General features: G+C 41.4%; 2 protein-coding genes across 6 annotated transcripts; one reads left to right on the top strand and one right to left on the bottom strand.

Moving 5' to 3' along the window:
• The first annotated feature begins 1,173 nt into the window (after positions 1-1,173).
• LOC119023184 (proteasomal ubiquitin receptor ADRM1-like) lies at positions 1,174-8,024 on the top strand. 4 transcript variants are annotated; one of them, XM_037104925.1, is made up of 10 exons: positions 1,174-1,273; positions 1,884-2,108; positions 2,191-2,307; positions 2,866-2,989; positions 3,098-3,184; positions 3,294-3,384; positions 4,198-4,439; positions 6,107-6,264; positions 6,681-6,783; positions 7,671-8,024. In XM_037104925.1, the coding sequence occupies exons 2-10, from the start codon at positions 1,899-1,901 to the stop codon at positions 7,772-7,774; spliced, it is 1,236 nt and encodes a 411-aa protein (XP_036960820.1). In that variant the 5' UTR covers positions 1,174-1,273; positions 1,884-1,898; the 3' UTR covers positions 7,775-8,024. The 4 variants fall into 4 exon arrangements, with proteins under 4 accessions (XP_036960820.1, XP_036960819.1, XP_036960817.1 ...); XM_037104924.1 differs by having other exon boundaries at positions 1,177-1,273; positions 1,881-2,108; XM_037104922.1 differs by having other exon boundaries at positions 1,218-1,263; positions 1,881-2,108.
• Positions 8,025-8,140: 116 nt separating this feature from the next.
• On the bottom strand, positions 8,141-17,897 carry cables2a (Cdk5 and Abl enzyme substrate 2a). Of its 2 annotated transcripts, XM_037104920.1 has the most exons (9): positions 17,309-17,895; positions 16,770-16,862; positions 14,328-14,405; positions 14,060-14,159; positions 13,293-13,461; positions 13,086-13,183; positions 12,204-12,310; positions 11,868-12,072; positions 8,141-10,889 (listed from the first exon to the last, which is right to left on the bottom strand). In XM_037104920.1, the coding sequence occupies exons 1-9, from the start codon at positions 17,851-17,853 to the stop codon at positions 10,749-10,751; spliced, it is 1,536 nt and encodes a 511-aa protein (XP_036960815.1). In that variant the 5' UTR covers positions 17,854-17,895; the 3' UTR covers positions 8,141-10,748. The 2 variants fall into 2 exon arrangements, with proteins under 2 accessions (XP_036960815.1, XP_036960816.1); XM_037104921.1 differs by lacking the exon at positions 14,328-14,405 and having other exon boundaries at positions 17,309-17,897.
• Between the last annotated feature and the right edge of the window lie 2,102 nt (positions 17,898-19,999).

Below are 19,999 nucleotides of genomic sequence, written 5' to 3'. Positions count from 1 at the left end.
ACTCCAGTGATTCCCAACTAAGGGGCCATCACTGGTGGGTTAAGGTGACTGGAAGTTGTCACAAGGCCTCTTTAAAAATATCCTGTGGTGTCACACTTACGAATGTTGAAATGCAACTCATCCTCTGGTTTTGAGTTGTGCTCTTTGTTACAAATCAGGAACAATCCTTAAATTTAATTAAATATGAAAAGACGTACAGATAAATACTAGGACAACAAGTATAGTTAACATTTTAGATAGAACTATTATGTACAAACTAAGAGGTGAAAAAAATGTGTAAATGTAAATATACTTTTTATATATTATTTTGTATCCATGAGGTTGGTGGTTATGTATTTGGTAATATCGCTGGTATAATATCACTGGTCATTTAGTCATAAGCCATGACTAAATGATTTACGTGTTGTTAATAAAATCTGCAGATATTACTATCCAGAGATATGGGGGTGATAAAATCCAGTCAGTCAATGGGATTTTTCAAAATCTAATAAAAGTTTTTCTAATTAACATTATTACATTTTAAGATGAGCTACAAAAACATGTAGTAGGCTTCTTTATTGAACCCAGAGGGGGAAATTTAGCGACATCACAGAGTCACAGTGTAGAATTTATAAGAAAACATTTATAGATAAGAAACAAAAGTTAGTAAAAATACAAATGCAAAATACTGTATAGGCATTATAAACAATGGTGTATGATGTATATACAGTGTATATACACTACTCAAAATGAGTTATTCTGTGACATATCTGAATTTTTGTTTTGTTTTGTGAATATTTTTGGCCCAATAATAATGTGACACATCTCATTTCACTTTTATTCCATATCCATGCACATAAATATGCACCTATATCCCAGTATCCCCTAGAAATTAAAATTCCACCAAAAAGAAACATGGACTATCACCACAATGTAATAATAATGATAATAAAAACCTAATAACTGACCATTTAAAGTACAAGTACAATGAGTAATTGCGGTTTTTAATAAAGCCACAATTTGCAGAACAGCCTCTTATGAAGGAAGCGTCGTTAGAAAATAAGAATAATTGTAATAGATGGTTCAAATCAATCAAATCCATTGAACATGCAGGTTTATACAATGACCAGACTGTTGTGCTCTCTCTACCGAACATGTGCAGTACATTTAAAGCCCTCCCTATTGACACACGGTTCGACCAATCACAGTGAAGCACAGGCTGTAGCCTGCCAATCACAACCATCCTCAGTGTTTTTGACTGCTCTCCGGCAGAGCGCTATCTCAGTGAGTAAATGTGAGTGTAATTTAAACGTATAATTTTAAAATATGTTCCCAGATGTTAACATAGATATCAAGTGTGTTGGTGTTGTCGTGTCTGAAATGTAAAAATGTAGCCGAGTCGTGAGCGCGCTGAGCTGAAACACGCTGCTAGCTTCAGGATGCAGAGTCATCTGTGGGCTACTGTGGCTGCTCCAGTAGCTGCCTCATTATGGGAGCACTGGGATGAGCTGTGTCCCAGTGCTATTATCCGTTTTTTCAGTCTGCTTCTTTGTAGTATTCTCTGGTCCATTTCTTATTTAGGTGTCAGCCTTGGAGAGCATTTGTATATCTATCAGGTAATAACAAAATTATAGTCATAGGATAAATAAGCTAGTAGGCTAGAATCATGTACAGAATGGATCAGCAAAGAAGAGCTAACATTAGGAATGTGCATTAATGAGTGTACAGCTGGATAACAGGGTCATTAGTAGCGTTCAGTGACATATCAGGAAGAAGACAAGCCCATATCTCCATCAGTGTAATATCTGAGGACACACTGTCCTCCCATAGCCACTGTTTAGTCAGAGCCCATGTGTCTCTGTATATAATCTCAGGCCTTCCTCCTCTTTCTGTCCCTGCAGCAGTCTGTCCATCTCATCATGGCCTCTGGAGCTTTGTTCCCCAGCATGGTGTCTGGGTCCCGCGGCTCCTCCAGCAAGTACCTGGTGGAGTTTCGGGCCGGCAAGATGACCATGAAGGGCAGCACGGTGACCCCTGACAAGCGCAAAGGTCAGGTGTACATCCAGCAGACCGACGACTCCCTCATCCACTTCTGCTGGAAGGATCGGACAACCGGGAACGTGGATGACGTAGGTGACACAGTTTGAATGTGATGCTGGCTCGACCTGAGTCTGAATTTCAGTATGAACCCTTTTTATTGTTCTCACTTAGGACCTGATCATCTTCCCTGATGACTGCGAGTTCAAACGGGTGAACCAGTGCACGACCGGACGAGTTTATGTGTTGAAGTTCAAGGCTGGATCCAAAAGACTCTTCTTCTGGATGCAGGTATGTATCTGAACAGGCTGTCAGACACGGCTGTTATCCATGAGGTTTAATTCCTTTACGTGATTCATGACATAATGATAAAACTTTCAAGAGACAAGTTTACTTGTGCAGGTAAGGACACCGCCACATGTTGAGGAAAATTGTATTCTTTCAATACAAATTTAATTTTTTATTCAAACTTTAATTTAAATATGCAAAAAGTGATTCTGGAGAGAGAGAATCAGGTATCCCAGGTCAGCAAATATTGACACTTTTGGTAGGTAGGTCAGGCAGTTTTTTCTAGCCTAACACAGAAAATTATGAAAAGGGAGCGAATATGGTGTTTGAGTCAAAATGTGTTGACAATAAAAACAAAGCTTTATCCTTTAATCACTGAAAAGTCTCATTGGTTTATCCTGTTTGCATAAATTAATGTGTAAACTAGGGTCGGGCAAAATTTTGGAAATATCGTATTTTGCAATATACCCTAAAAATGTTGTGATATTATTTAAGGCCATCTGCCCAGCCCTGGTGTAAACATGGAAACCCTTTCCTCTGTTGTGTTTTTTCTGATCTCAGGAGCCGAAGACCGACAAGGACGAGGAGAACTGTCGCAAAGTGAACGAGTACCTCAACAACCCGCCCATGCCCGGCACTCTCGGTAGTGGCGGCAGTGGAGGACACGATCTGTCCGCTCTGGGAGGTAACAGATCTCACATCCTCTGATTTGTTTTTCTGTGCAAAAACCTGAAATATGCTGCAGAAAACATCTCAAAATTGAATTTTGCTGGTTCTGTTCTTGTGTGAACAGGGGAGGGCGGTCTGCAGAGCCTTCTGGGTAACATGAGCCACAACCAGCTCATGCAGCTCATTGGACCAACTGGGCTAGGCGGGATCGGTAGGTATCTTCTAAATTAATAGGACAAAATATGTCAATCCTGGTGAATGCAGTTCCATGTTTTTCTGAGAATAATGCTGACTGGGCTTTTTTTTTGTCTGGATATCAGGCGGTCTCGGGGCTCTCGCTGGTCCAGGCTTGGCCAACCTCCTGGGCAGCAGCAGCAGCAGCGTTCCTGCAGCCAGTAACTCCTCCACAAGGTGTGTTGATATCCAAGAAACATCCATCTCTTCAAACATTTTGTTTTTATTTAGCAAAATGGAGAAATCTGTGGTGAAACAGCTTCACAAGATTCTTCACAAGGTCTCATCTGGGCCTGCCACTGGCAGTTACTTCCATTATGGATTGAACTGCAGAAAATATCTTGATTCACTGATGAATGAAAAGGCTGATATTATGTCTCCATAGTTCCTCTTTTGTGCAACCAAAAGTCCAAAACTCTAAGATATTTATTTTCATAAAGACAAACAGGAGCAGTTTGTTGAATAATTGAGTTAAAATGATTCCATAAAGAGTTGCTGATTTATTTTCATCTAATCTTCTGGTTCTTTTTCACATCGAGGACCCCTAAACTGATGCATATTACACCACCTACCAACATTTAATAAAATGATGTTCCACGGTCTTCCATCTGAAACACATGACCACAATTTTCATACATTATGTCATTGTGTTACTTATGTATTCATTTGTGATGTTTCGTTGCCTGATGAGGTTGTAGTATTGTATGAGTCAGGAATCATGATGAAAACAAATGACTCCCCTCTTTCCTGGGGACCCGAACTCTACTTTGAGAATTGCTGATGTAATCATCAATTAAAAAGGCATCTGGGGTGTGTTAGACTTTTTTGATTTTATGGCTTTTATGCCAGTTAAGCTGTATAAACCTTGAAAATAACACTGAATATCACAGGTTGGTGTTGTGTATTCACACATAATATTAGAAGTTAATATTTGTGCAGTGATCTTGGATTGATTTTAAGCATTTTTTTTTTCTTTCTGTTTTCTCTCAGTCCGTCCACGGCCGTCACCCCCACCTCTACCTCTACTGCCAGTCGGCTCGGCTCGTCCCAGGTGCCCACCACACCCATCACTCCCTCCGCCACCTCAGCAGCCTCTCCGACGGCCACCACTCCCTCCACCCCTGCTGTGTCCTCTCTGGCGGCGGGGGCAGCGAACCCCACACAGCCCATCCAGCTGAGAGACCTGCAGAGCATCCTGGCCACCATGAACGTGCCCGCCAGCGGTCAGGGAGGTGAGGGAGCGACCGCAGAGGACGTAGCTTCAGGCTAACAGCAAACTGCGCACCTTATAACTGAGATTAGACAAGAACTTAAATAACCACCAGAGGGAAACTACATAATAAGATCTAATCAGTGCAATTTCCACTAATTATGCAGTAAATAATTAGCATTGTGATCATGGCAGACTCTGTAACACTGTGTAATTTCAACTTAACAATTTCAGTTTGTTGCAGAAGCAGGAACCGCCTGCAAACACTGCCATCTGTCACTGTTTGATTCAATATAACTGCGTTACAGTTCATCAGGCACAACTCTCCTTCTTCCCACTAACTGTAGATACTGTTTGTCACCTCGTGTTCACATTTAAATGACCACTTGAATGTGAAAGCAGTTGCCTGTGGTGATGCCATTCTTGCCAACCCTCCTGATTATCCTGGGAGACTCCCATTGTTCATTGCGCTCTCCTGTTTTCCCCCCTTTGGTCACAATTCTCCTGTTTTTGTCCTGATTTATGACAAATATCATCATCATTAACCTTAATGTGTGAGAGATGGACGGAGAAATGCAGAAGAAACTAAAACTAAATACTTATTTCAGATGGCCTGAGAAGAATTCCCACTTCTTAGGGAAGGGTTGAAAGGAGAAGAGCTGTTTTTTTATATAAATTTACTAAGTTGATTTTCTTGTCAGTCACAGGAGTTGCAACACGTTGACCGACACCACTGAAAGGCTGAAAATGCATGAAGAAATTTACATTTTTTTTACATCTTATTTTGGACCTCAAGATTAAAAAGTATGAGTGATGACCCAACACAGAATGTTCTTCCTACACTTCACCTCTTTACTTTAGTTTACTTGAAGACTTTACTGTTTTGATTCACTATCACTGCGCCCTCCTGCGTCCAGCTGTCTTCACTACCTGCCCAACACCAAACAGCAGAAAGACACAGTTAGTGACTCACTGGTGAACGAAGAGGAACACTGAACTTTCCTGGGCTGTGGGAATGAAAAAAAAAATAATTCACAATTAATAGACTAATAGATTTAGTGAGAAATCAGTTGATAATTAACATGATTGCACCAGATTGTGTGTCCAGTTAACTCTGAATCCTAAAATGAGTTAATGGTTTAAAGCCTCCACTGAATTTGGGTATTTTTATATTTCATATTTTGAGTCCTCTTCTGTTGATGAGCCACACTGTTTGTGACATATTTTTAGACAAATAAGGTAATTTTGTCCTCAAAGTCACAAAATGGGAACATGGACTAATGAGGGATGACTTCAGAAGCATCTGGGAGTCGAACGTCATCCTCCAATTGGGGTTATTAAAGCAGCGTGGCTCCTTTAACAGACGGGACAGTGTGTAGTGTGTCCGACAGTTCAGTTTCAGTTCTGTCCTGACTTTTATTGTCTCTCGAAGGGAAATTTGACTCACAGAAGTGGGTGAAAGAGGATGTGGGACACCACAACAGAGAAACAGCCTTCAGTCAATGAAAAGAGAAAAACATCAAAGACAACATTCAAACTCCTGCACAACATCTAAACGGCTAAATCCCTTACAAATACATTCATTTACATGATAACTGCCGAACCCTGCCCACAGAATATCCATTCTGATCGATCTGATAATGTGGAGGACATGTTCTCACACTGAGTGTTGGTGTTTGTTACCTGCAGTGGACCTCGCCAGCGTCCTGACACCTGAGGTCATGGCTCCCATCCTGGCCAACCCGGAGGTGCAGCAGAGGTTGACGCCCTACCTGCCGTCTGGAGAGTCTCTGCCTCAGAGCTCCGAGGAGCTCCAGAACACGCTCAGCTCGCCTCAGTTTCAGCAGGTAGACAGTTTGGGGTTGAATCTTTTTGAAGATTTCCAAGTGTGACAGAGGGAAAAAAAAAGCCACCCCACAGAGGGCGTCCTGCAGCCAGTGTTTATTTTAAATTGTTTTTTAGAGACACAGATTAAGAAAGTTTGTGTTTTTGAGATTTAAACTCAATGCTTCCATCAGATTAGCTTCATCTTGGCTGCCTGTGTGAGCAGTTTTCAGGCGGCACATCTGATAAACACACAAACCTTCTCTTGGCTCCTGTTTCCAGCCTGGGACTGAGTTTGACATTCAACATTGTTCTGTCCTTGGGCACAGAAGTAGCACGTGGAATGAGATACTACTAGACACTGTGGTCATTAAGAGGCTCTCTTTTGTTGGCATTTATCATGTTGTTCTTCATCTTGGCATTTGTTGTCTCTCTGCAGGCTATGAGCATGTTCAGCAGCGCCCTGGCGTCCGGGCAGTTAGGGCCTCTAATGAACCAGTTTGGTTTGCCTGCAGAGGCCGTGGACGCGGCGAACAAAGGAGGTCAGTGTTTTGCCCACATCGAGCAGAGACACTGTAAATGTTTGTTTCATCACCACGACACTGAAATCTGAATGTTCACACAGGAGGATGTAATTCACTTCAGTTACCAGTGGTGGAATCTAAAGACGTGCATTTACTCAAGTGCTGTTCATGAGTACAATTCATAATTCTGCTTCACCAGAGGTCAAAGGGAAATAGTGTACTTTCAACTCGACTGCACTTAATTTCATGTGGCAGTAACAGACTCTAGGTTTGATGCATTGTACGAGCTTAAAAAAAAAAAAAAAATCAACAGCACAAAGTCAATGAAATTAGCTCCGGCTGCAAACTTAAAGGGATATTCTGGCACCAGCGTCTTTTTTCCCCAGTTGTTCCCACTGAGCATGTAGCTCCTGTGCTCTAGGTCTTTTTTCTGAGCGCTCCTGGTGCCTCGAGTTACATATCTTTCAATTTTAAAGCAGTAATATTGACTGTATTTTTCGTCTTCTTCAGATCATGTCATGCACACACTTCTTCCTTTCTCTTGTGTCCTGATGTCAGATACAAACAAAAATGAAAACATTCTGATAATCTCCACCCTGGCAGGATTTTTCTTAAAGTTTAGTTTCCAGTGAATTAAAACACAGGCAGGCCAAAATGCTTAGAAAAAGCTTTGTTTTCAGAGTTACCCGTACTGGTGTGGACAGGGCCTTGGATCCATGCAGAGTTTTAATTTGTTTGGAGCTTGCGGTCTATTTGACCTTCATCAGAGCGTAAATAATTTAACAGTGGACCTGAATCATGTATGATCCGATGAAGATGACTCAGACGCAGGCGGCGCGGTGGTCATCCTGCGTTACAGAGCAACTGATAATGAAACTCATTCCGTGACATTTCTGTCACTGCAGATGTGGAAGCTTTCGCCAAGGCCATGGAAACAGAGACGAAGTCGGACCAGGAGGGAGACGCCAAAGACAAGAAAGACGACGATGAAGACATGAGCCTGGACTAAGAACGCCTCACATTATTATTTAACATATTTATTTAGCTGCTTCTTCTGTTTTGTAACTATTACACATCAAGAATGAAGACTGTGGTTAATATAGTAGAAGCTGTCACTGAGACTCTCCCTTCGCTGATAATGCTGTGTTCTTTGTTGAATTAACGCCTACTGATTTAACTGATGAACATATTCTACCTGCATGTCAGCTACTAGTCGGTCTGTCCAAACACAAGGGAACAGTAAAATGATGAGAAACTCACTCGGCTCTTGTTTGTTCATTCACAGCCACTTCACTTGGTACCCGATCTGCTCTGAGGAGATTAAATTCACACACTATAAATTATTTAATTAACTTAAAAATAAAACAGACTCCAGTGACTTTTCAGTGAAAATATATTTCAAAAACATTCATTTCATAGTATGAAAACAATGAATATTCACCCATTTGACAACAACCATACAAGTACAACATTTTCTGCAGTAACAAAGATCATTTGGACGTTTATTGTGATATATTTTTTCACCACCGCAGACGACAATACACTGAATCACCATCATGATTATCTTCCCCGGACAAGAACAACCTCAACATTTAAAGATCTCTGCAGCAGCAAGACTTCAGAAATGTCAACACTAAATATCACTTATGATAAGAGGGTTAACCATTTCTCTGCCACTGTAGCTTCAGGCACTTTTTTTTTTATTTTTTTTAAATCATGCCTATTGGCATCCAAACTGTACGATTCACTACAATGTTAGCACTGCAGACAGATTCATTACTGTCTGGCACGAGTAGGAGCCACTTTTATATCCATTCACAGAGTTAAAGGTTCACTCATGTCGATCATCATCTGCTCACCCTCGTGCTGATGCAAAGTCAGGTAAAGTTTTGTAGTCCACAAAACATTTCTCGAGTGTTATTCTCCTAAAAAACTGAAGTAGAAGGGGAAACATAAAACAGCTTGTCCAGCTACAGCCGACCGCGGATGTAACAGTTAAAATCTGGGGAGATGGAGATGTTGCTCCCACACTTATAGTGTGGCTACTATGAAAGTCGGCCTCAAATCCTGGCTTTCTTCCTGGGGGATTTCAGCCAACAAGCTGTATGGGCACATTACATTTATTTTATTTCTTTATGATTTAAATCAAATCCTGTCGAAATTAGTTTTCCAGTGAAGCTTCAGAAATGTTTTGCGGACTACAAAACTTCTCCTGACTTTCAGCATGAGAAGGAGCAGATAAAGACTGAATTTTCATTTCAGTCCCACTGGTTGGATTTCTTGATTTCAGTCACAGCACTACAATCAGTTACCTTCCACTGACTTGGGATGGAGCACAGGTGATTTCAGTGACGACAGAACTTTTCTTTGGGTTAGAGTTTCTGAGCCATTCACAGATATGAGAAAGTAAAATTCCTGAGAACTGAAAAATACAACGACAGCGAGCCAGATTATTGAGGAATAAATTCCAGTGCATTTTACAAAAACAGATCCCTGGGAAACAACATGAAAGAAAAAACACACACCTACTATAAATAATACACACCCCACAATCCTGTTTCCTCACAGCGTAAAAGGGGTTATACTGTATATTAATGTGAGCACAGAGCTGCCACAAGTGTGGACAAATAAATACATGAGTGTGGCTGGATTACTGTAGGACACACAGTACAAGTAACAACATAAATTAAAGGCCACTTCCTCCTCTAAATACAGACCTAAACTAAAACCACGTTCGTCACCCAAAATCTACAGTGTCATGTTTCAGTCTAATGGCTAAAAACAATTCAATGTCACAGTGGGTTTAAAAGGCATTTACAAAAATCAACAGTAGTGGTGGGCGATCTGGACAATTTTTTTTCTTTATATCATAATCTATTTTATCACAATCTAAACTGGACATTAAACCATTAAAACACAATATGGCATTTGGCACCAGCTCCTCTCTGCAACGCTGCCAGCTGTCACCCACATTACATTGTTTATAATATCATCCAGTTGGCTACGTCACTCGACAAACGCTGCAAGGATGATGTATATTTCCATCAAATTCAACTTCAGGTAAAAAAAAAAAAAAAGTTCCCTGGACAAAAAGCCTGTGGCAAACATGAGTTTATGGAACTTACACGGTTTATCATCAAGGTGAGCTTCAGAGATGAACTCCACCTCTTTAATTGTCTTTTTTTTCCATGTCATAGAACAAAACCTGGAAAATCTTGATCTTGCATCTAACAAAAAACATTTTCAAACCCATTGACTTCAAGACGAGGGAACTGGAAGTGCAAAAATGCTAACTTGATTCTGAGTTTTTTGACTCATTGTTGCGACCCTCTACTGGTACGTTCATATACAGCAGCACAGATCAGCAAGTCAGTGAAGTTAGCAGAAGTTCTCAAACGAGCAAGAGGACCTTTAATACCACAACCTCTTCAGGATTACCATCTATAAATGGTCAGATCGCCCACCCCTAATAAAGAGTATGGTTCTTTGTAGTTTATAATAAATACTATACAGGCTTTGTATAGTGATTAAAAAAGGTGCTGAAGAGTCTTCCAAGAACACAAACAACACATACATTTCATTTAAATAGGAGTGAAGAATACTAGGACGTACCAGAAAATGTGTCACGTGAAACCAAAATAAAAGCACAATTAACGTGCTCATCGAACATCTCTAACATAGAGCTCATGACGGGATCCACATCAAAACGTCACAGGTACAAACGCTTAAAAAGACATTCAAGAGACACACATGCTAACAAGTGTAAACTAGTTATTCTTCATATACAGTGAGTGACCCGAGTCACGACTGACAGAGAAATAAATAGTACCAAAGTTATTTGTTTCAAACACCACAGCTTAGAAACTGGTCGCTCGCACACATACACACAGAGACATACAGACACACAAACACACAGACACACACATACACACTTGCTGATGTTCTAATGAAACCACCGGAGTGTCAGACATCACCGTCTCAGTCTAACCCTGCTGCACCAGCCTGCGGTAGTGCGGCATGACCTTGCTCTCGGGGAGGTAAAGTCCCATCTCCAACGCAACCAGCACCGGGAACTCCAGAGGAATCAGCTCTCGTCTGTTTATACGGAAACGCTCCTCCAGCTTCTGCTCGACCCCCCAGAGAGAAAAAACAGAGGAAGGGTTTAAAGGAATTCGTGATGTGATGAAGTGAGTCTAAATATGCTAAAGAGATGCAGATGATCATAAATACGGAAAATGAAGAAAAAAGCTCTTCTGGGAAATGTGAGAAATGTTAAACTTAAGATGAAACAATGATGCATGGGCTGTAGCCTACATGTCATGGGCAGCACACTGTAGTTGGTACTGACGTGTAAGAACCACACCAGCATATAACCAAATCAAAGTGACCTTTTCAAGTATGTTTACATGCTTTTTAAATCTACTGCGGCTGATTAACCATCTAGCTTGAGAAACTAATTTTATCAGTGAACTTTTCTTCGGTGAATGTTTGTTGGGGAATTCATTCAACAAGTAAAGGTGTAGGACAAGATGTGAGCTAATGTAAGTCATGGACAGAGAGGTTTAATTAGTATAAGTATTGGTATTAGTGTGGATTTAGCCTTTGACAAGAGGGCGACATACGCAGGAAAGCTAGTGTGGGTTTGTTGTTCAGAGTCGGTGGCTCTTGTGTTGTTACTGTCTCTTATAAGGTCTCTAACTACGTAGACGGATACCAGACCAATATTCTGCCACATTCTGCACTTCATATATACGGTGTACATGTAGCACGGTGTATGATTAATGATTAAAAGGGAATTTAATCGTGTAGTTAAATTTTCAGCAGCTGAATTAAAGAAGCTGCAGGTCTCAGCCAGAAAGTGAGCAACATTAACCAGTGTTAATAATTCAGTTTTTATCTATGGAGCATTTACTTGTATTGCATAGGGAAGAGCTTTCTTCCTGTTTTAATAATATTGAGCAGAGAGGGAAGGATGTTTGCAAAATAATTTCGAGGTATTTACTGCCTGTGTTACAGGTTATTCCGCTCTCTTATTAGTGTGAGATTACCAGTGTGAGTTTTGTTTTTTGTGTGTACACTGTTTCTGTGGAAACTTTACTCACATCAATGAGCTGCTTGACTTCAGGCTTCCTCAGATCACTGCTGATCTTTGCAGCCAGCAGCACGCACGCCGCCGCCACCAGCTTCCTGTTCTGCTTGTTGAGCCGACCCTGCAGCACCAGCTTCTCAAAGTAAACAAATGCCATCGCTGTGGTGACCGGCTGCAGTCCAAACTCCTCGCTCACCGCACGCATCTCCCTCTTCAAGCTAGTGGAGAAGAAAGACAGCAACTGATCAGTTTTCTGAAAAAGGGTGCGCAGCGTGACTTCAGTTTAAAACCACAAGGAAACGAGAGAGGAGAATCTGAATATCAAAGGGGCAATGTTAGACATCTGCACCTTCTTATCTTGCTCAGAGTCAGCTTTATGTGAGGAAACTTCTCCTTGAAAGTCTCGTTCATGTCCTTCTTCAGGTCAGACGGTTTGACGTACTCAATAACGGTCGTCTGCAGAGATGAAAAACAAATCAGAGCGTCAGAACAGAAGTGCCTTGTGTCAGCATGAATCATAGCTGCAATAAAACTTCACACTTCCACTTGTTTCACACATAAACTTATGCTGAGGGTGAAAGTCTTGTGACATGATCTACTCAGCAACAATAAATTATGTGGACGGGTCACAATGGATGAAGTTTATTCTGTGACAGGAAGTTTGCAAGTCAAACTAAACTGCCTCTGGTTTCATAAACAAGTAAGGACAGCTGATGTAAGATAATCAGTGTGTTTACAGGCACTCTACAGACGAGCATAGCAATCTCATTTTGAATGTAGAAAAGACAGAAAACGAGCCGTCTTTGGTGTGTTTGTCAGCAGGCAGACAGCCAGATCACAGATTTCCTTCTCAGGTTCAGAATTTAACAGTCAAATGTTAAGTGGTGGAACCAGACGTCCAGGGTTTCTGCCAGGTTCACCAACATGAATGTTAAATTTCATAACATAGGATTATGTTTAATTCGAGATTCATGATTACACTGAACGTATGATGCAAAAAAAGTCATTTGCTGTATATCACATTTTTCAGTTTCATTTCAAAATTTTGAATGTTTTAGGTTTAACTCATGAAAAACAGGGTATGTTAAAAATAACAAAATGATTACATTCAAGCTTCCCAACATTGAACCTTGAACTAGTTCAAATGAATCATCATTGAGGCTTCTTACTTACATATGTATTAAGAGATTTAACTGCATGTAAACACACTGAGTGAGATGAACAAACTCACCACGTATGACGCAAATATCAGAACCCTCTTGTGTCTCCCACAGGGCCACTGAGGGTCACTGAGCAGATTAGGATCGTACTCTGTCACTTCCTCCACACCTGAAGAACACAAAACACAGAGCGTGTAATACAACCTGAGGTCAGTGAAACAGTAGAAGAGGAGCAGGTTTGTGTCTGCTGCGTTTGTTCGTCTAAACAGGACTCGTACATGGTTCAGGTGCTACACTGTTGTTCAGACGAGCCGGAGTGAAGTTCCTCTGCCCGCTGCCACGGAAACGCGACTGAGGGGTCTGAGCTGTGAGGTTCTCCAGAGCGCTGCCGCTCTTCGGCCTCACCAAGGCGTTGGTTGGGAAAAGCAACTGAGCGTATGACACCGTCTGAAGAGGAAAAATTAGATAAATCAGATTAATCTGAGTAATAGTAGTATTTCTGTTTCTCATCATAGCACTATAAAGCTGCATTTTCACAGAGAGTACTTTCTATATAGCATCCTTTGAAACCCTGTGTAACCTGTGGTAACTGTTCCTAAATGTGAGATCTGTTTTTACGTCTCCACTGCGGACAGTACTCCTTCTGTGTAGACAGGATCTGTAACAGGGCCACTGGGGGCAACCAATTCATTTGGGTAACAGAGGAGACCAGTTTTAACTCTTGAGAAGCTGGTAAGTATTTATTAACCGACACACTGTGACCTGTACTGCACCTGTACTGCCCAAATGAAAACACATACAAACTGGTCACCATTGCATCATCTGTAACTACCGACAAAACCAGGAGTTTTAGAAATCCTACATCAGAATGCAGCTGGTGAGACAACTCTTAGTATCGGATCAGCACAGTACCTTAACAGAAAGGTTACAATAAAAAAAGGGGCAACTGGGGGCAAGTCGTTTGAACTTTTGATAGTGGAAGCCAAACATTTACTTAACTACACTGCCTGGTAAAAAACAGGGCTTATAACTGACTGATATTTACCTTGCCACAAGCCCCCAGCTCGACACCCTCCAGGGAAGGAAGCAGGTCAGCAGCCACCACAGAAGACAGCCTTTGTCTCTGACCATCCAGTTTAGGATCACTGTTCAGAAAAAGTCACATTTAGGCAACTCTCACCACATGCACACAGACACACACTGCCCTTTTTGGAGAATGATGATGATGGTTCAGACTGAGGGATGATGAAAAAGTAAAAAGCGAGGTGATGATGGTGGGTGCTCTCTGCTTGGGATTGGTGCTTTCTTTGTACCTGAGGTGAGCACTCTCTCCATAGGGCAGCACTGAGAAAGCAGCATATAGCGATCGCTTGGCACAAATCAGCACGATCCTGCAGGACACAGCAAGTACAGGCAGACAAAACAGATGGTGTGTGAGTCTACAAGCAACATCTACACAACAGCTACTGTACACACTGTGTTCATCAGTGCAGCTGGAGCAAAACCAGTAACAGAGGCACTTCTATGTAGGTCTGCAGCACTGAAGCCAAACAACTATCAACAACAACCTAAAGCTCCAAGCAGGAGGAGGGGAAGCTGAGAGGAGAGCAGGACGAGCCTCAGTTTCTCCTTTTTATGTATCACCACAGACTGACAGAAAACTAACTGGCAACTTTTGTAAATAATCAATAAATTATCTTTTAAGCAGAAATGCCAAAAAATTCTGACTACAGCTTCTGTTCTTGTTCCAAAATGTTTCTAACCGAAAAGCTTTTGGTTCTAGAGTGAAAAAAACTCGACTTAAAACGTCACACTGGACTCAAAATATAAAACCAGCAATCTTTGAAAACCTAGTTACTTAACTGCTACAGAAGGTACTGCCCTGATTTTTAGAGATACACGATATAAAAGAAGAAGAAAAAGAAGAAGTCTGTGAGATCTTACACAACAGATCTTGCTGGAGCTCTGGAATATGAAATCTCATTGCATCTGAGCTTATTTCACCCTCAGGGGTGCATAAATTACAGATCAGGGACTTTAAAAATATATTTTAAAAATGCTAAATTATCAGCCACAGGAAGCTGGTAAATATCAGTTATTGGTATCGACTGAAAAAAACCCATGCACCCTGACTGATTTTAACATTAGAGAAACTGGAATCATCAAATGCTGGTATTTCAGAGTTGATCATCAAAAAGTTGATTATTTACTTTCTGTAGATCAACATTTCTCATCCAGGTGGTGTGAAAAGTCTTTGAGGATGCTGGAAATACCTCCAGAACAGCGTTAAGTGTTTTGAACAACCTTCTGCCTCTTGTTAATGTAATGCTACTCTCTGACCCTCTCACATAAGTAACATAATGCAGAAACAAGTGATAGAGGGCCAGAGTGGCTGAGACACAACTCGCTCTAATTCAAGACACTGTACCATCAAATTGATTTTCATGCTGTTATTTAAAAAGGTCCCAAAAAAAGTTACATAACGCTGCTTTAAATGTCAGAATCTGCTGCTTTTCTTTGTCATGCCTGACAGTAAAAGAAGAGTCTTTTTGGGTTTTGGATAGTTGTTCAGACAAACAAAGCCATGCCAAGATGTCACTTTAGGCTCTGGGGAATTGTGATGAGCATTCTTCACATTACAAGACAATTTACAGATTAAATGATGAATCCATTAACAATAAAATAATCAGCCGATAAACAGATAGTGAGAACAACTGTTAGTTGCAGCCCCCGGATTTTGTTGTTGTTTGTAAGGCAGCTCCGGTGCTTATCTCTGTTACCCAGAGCCAGTGTGAGTGAGAGGCACAAACTGGGGCTAAGCAGCTAAGGACTGGCTAAACAGGGGGCTAGCAACCAATAAACACAGTACACATTCACTGGAACTCTATTGTTCTGACAAAAATGACTCACAGTCTACTTCAACAAGCACAGAACACAACAGTGCTTTTGGCAACTAACAACGCTGCGCGCACACCTTCAGCTCCTCACAAATCACAAACAACAAACAGTCAGCAGTTTCTGGGCGTCCTGGAGAGATACCATATCTCTAACGGGGGACAATATGGCAACATAGATCTACTGTTAATTAGCTTATAGTTATATAACTGGGACAGCTTGCTTTATTTCAGTAACATGAAGAGAAAACTGAATGAGGCAGTCAGTCCTGTAAGGTGATGAGGATTGCTAAATCATTGCTTTGCACACACCAGCAGAAAATGATACATTACTATGTATGTGGGCATGAAATGTTGGTAAAGTGAAATGTAAAAAATGGGAAACAAAAACACAGAGTTTTGGCTGGTAGGAAAAAAAACTAAATGACATGTTTTCACAGGCAGAAAATAAAGCTAGACATTATCACACTTGTGTTCGGACTTCAGTTGCGTCTTTCTTCAAAGTTGACTTGTGGTTGGTGCAATGGGGTGTTACATTTCCACACTGCACCTCTTTTGGCTTTTGCTAAGCTTCCAAGGGGTGATTAAATTCACTGTAACACTCACCACTCAGCAGCTGTGCTGCTGTTATTCCTCTGCAGTCCAAACTAAGTCTCTGTGCCAGAGTTAAGCTGCTTATTACAATACTAGCGGGAGAAGTATAACACTGTTGTGAGTTAAAGGCCTGCTTCAGACTGCTGAACAAAACAGCCTTTGTTTCTTACATTTCTTTGAGAGGAGTCTCAATGTAGAGGAATGCCTCGTGAGTTCACCTACAGCACATATGATGTAAGTGTATGAATATGTCTTTTGGACACTCACCTACATCCCCTGGTATCATACTGCCTCATACTCTTGATGAAGTGGACTTTCTTTGGCACCTTGGGTCCAGGAGAACCAGAGACATTCCTCAACCTGAAGGGAGATCAAGACCACTTGAGTAATGCTGGTACACATGGCTCACAGTGATATAAATCTCTTTACATCTCAGATATGGTGGTAAACCAGAGGGTTGAGGGTTTATTGGGTATTTTCTCCAAACAACACTTCACATCACAAATCCATCAGCTGATCTGACAGGTGACTATGATTTAAGACACCAATAATACAGGCAACAGTGTTTAACATAAGAAATCAGAGTCAAAACAACCCTATTGTTACCCAATGGTAAAACTGAGCTATATCCTCATTATATTTGGGTTAAAAGGACGCATCCCAGATCAGGCTGGGATATTAAACTCGCTAGCTTACATGAAAATGAAAGTGAATTCTTCTCGTAATACCTGCTGTTTTCACGTAATGCGGAAGTCGGCATCCCATTTAAAGGCCCGTGGTAAGATACCGACCACTATCATGCTCACCTCTGTCTTGAATCCAGAGAATTGCTGGCGGGGACCGGGCTCAGGGCGGCTGGCGTTGACCTGACACGGGAGCAGGGCTGGTGTCCGGTGGGCGCAGGAGACATGGGGGTGTCCGGGGTTAGCGTCTCGGCCGCGCTACCACCCTCCAAAAATACCTCGTTGGCCCCCACAGTAAGTCCCGGAGACATTACCAAAGAAGGTCGGGCTGGACTGAAGACCCCCGGAAAACTGGAGGCACTTGAGCCACTACCGGCCGCAGCGGGTTCTGTCACCTGTGCGACCGGTGCTTGACTATCCGCCGGTTGGGGCACGACCGTTGAGCCGCCGTCTCTGTCGCTGAGTCGGGGCTCCTCGTCGGCTTTTTGGCCGGTGTTTCCATCGCTAAGCTGACCCTGAGGCCGTCCGTCGAGAGAGATATTATTAAGGAATAAAAGAGCCGCCTGTCTCCTTCTGGAATCCTTCACTTTCCTCCGGTACTCCCGGTGTGTTTTGGCTGATTTGCTGTTCCGGCCGGTAGACTGCAGACCGCAGACAGCGGTCGCCATTCTAGTTTGAAATGTGGTTGTTCTCACTCAGGCAACGACTGACTGGTACCAGTGCGTTAGTCCCGCCCCTCCGCGCGCTGATAGGCTGTGGGGCAGTAATGCGAACGGAACCGTGTAAATACTCGTAGCTGATTGGATAAAAGACATATTATGAAAAAGTATGCCTAATACTCGTAGTTGATTGGCTGTAGTGTGAGAGTGGGCGGTGCGATGGAGACAAAGAAAGTAGTCATCAAATTCACCTGTTCAGTTGGCTGGATGATTAATTTATATCTTCATGAATTGATTCACTTATGTCTTCATGAACTGATTCATTTATATCTACATGAACTGATTCATTTATATAAATAGGAACTAAATGATTTGTATATGAACTTATTAAACCACTTGATTTTGTTTTGTCCAAAGTCGAAACCCAGCTACACGATAAAGTCATTGACTGATTTATTTATGCCTAAACAAACAAAATAAACGACCTCTCTTCATTTTCCTGATTAAACAAACTGGATATAAATAAATATAAGAAAAACTGATGCATTTTATGTAATTTCAACCTATACTAGTAATAACCCAAAATAAAATTATGAAACTGATAATATGATGTATATGAGTCAAAAGTTTGTTTAAAAGCATAATTACGACGAAAGCGCCACTTTTAAGATCGACCGTGTTTTCGTTTTCAGATCAAACTCATTTTCAGTGGAGTGCATGGGGCAAATATTATACTATAAAATCACTATAAAATTTTTAAAAAGGCTCAACACAACATGAAACTTTGCTCGTAATATCACCAGGGTCTCTACACATGAACTGGAGCATTGAGAACATTGTTTGTGTACAAAGACTGAAAAGAAAGTTTTTGGTCAATTCATGTTAGCATTTTTTTCCGCTCTTCGCTGTCCTGCCAGTCGAGAATCTCCAAATGTGACGTAACCTGGAGGTGAGTTAAGGTGGAATGCTCCTACAGCTTAGTTCCATATAAATACACGGATAATTCATTGTTTTGTCATTAGTGAAAAACAATATTACCAGAAAAGTCACGTGAGATCTCACATGGATAGTTGTTGGTGGAAGACAGTAGAGTTCCACCTTTACTGTCCTCCATGTTGAGTTGCATTCGGAGATCAACACTGCGAGTTGTTCAAAAACCTTATTTTTTAGTAAACTCTGTGTACTCAAACAATGTTCTCAATGCTCATGTTCATGTGTAGGGACCCTGGTGATACTACGAGCAAAGTTTCATGTTGTGTCGAGCCTTCTCAGTGTTTTAAAAATAGCACTCCATTGAAAATGATTCTGACCCAAAAGCAAAAATATGGTAAATCTTAAAAGTGTCTCTTTCCTTGTAATTATGCTTTTAAACAAACATTTGACTCAGATCCATTCACAAAAAGACCCTAGGTTGCATTTTGGTGAGAGTTTCACTTTAAGTCTGTGGCAACAAGTCATGTAATTCTGTTTTCACAATAATCCACACATTACATTTTAAGTGTCTTTCCCCTGAATTCAGGCGAGATTCAGGCAGTTTCTGTGGTATTCAAATGTTGTAACATCAGCGTGTTATTCTTCGGAGAAAATGGCACCAGGTATCTGTTTAGCATTTGTGGAATGTGAAACTGTGATTGTGAGATCAAAGACGAGCTCCGGCAAACAGCTCAGCTGCTTGTTCTCTCATTTCACTGCAAGCAAAAGGACTAAATGGGACCGTTTGCAAAGGATTTTGATTTCCGTTTCGCACCCCGGTGACGGGCAAACATCAAGCTGAAGCCTGTATCTTTGACTGAGACGCTGAAGAGTGAAAGAAGAGTGAAAGCTTTTCCATCTCCTGAGAGGAAGTGATCAATAGAATGGACTGATGGAAATCCTGAGCTTCCTTCACAGTTGACGGGAATTACAATGATAGCTGCATGCCAAAGAGTGTGTTTAAGACTATGTTCATGCTGAGAGGTTACTGACCTCAGTGGCCACAAGTCCAGGCGCACTAATCCACTCATCCATTGCAACAGAGATGGGATTTAGTCTCAATCCACTCAGAACAATCAGCCCCCTTAGAAGCAGCCTATCTATCTATCTATCTATCTATCTATCTATCTATCTATCTATCTATCTATCTATCTATCTATCTATCTATCTATCTATCTATCTA

Source organism: Acanthopagrus latus, chromosome 7, assembly GCF_904848185.1.
Source record: "Acanthopagrus latus isolate v.2019 chromosome 7, fAcaLat1.1, whole genome shotgun sequence".
NCBI classification, from domain to species: Eukaryota; Metazoa; Chordata; class Actinopteri; order Spariformes; family Sparidae; genus Acanthopagrus; species Acanthopagrus latus.
Note: the sequence above shows the minus strand (reverse complement) of the source record. Positions and strands in the feature narration are given on the sequence as shown.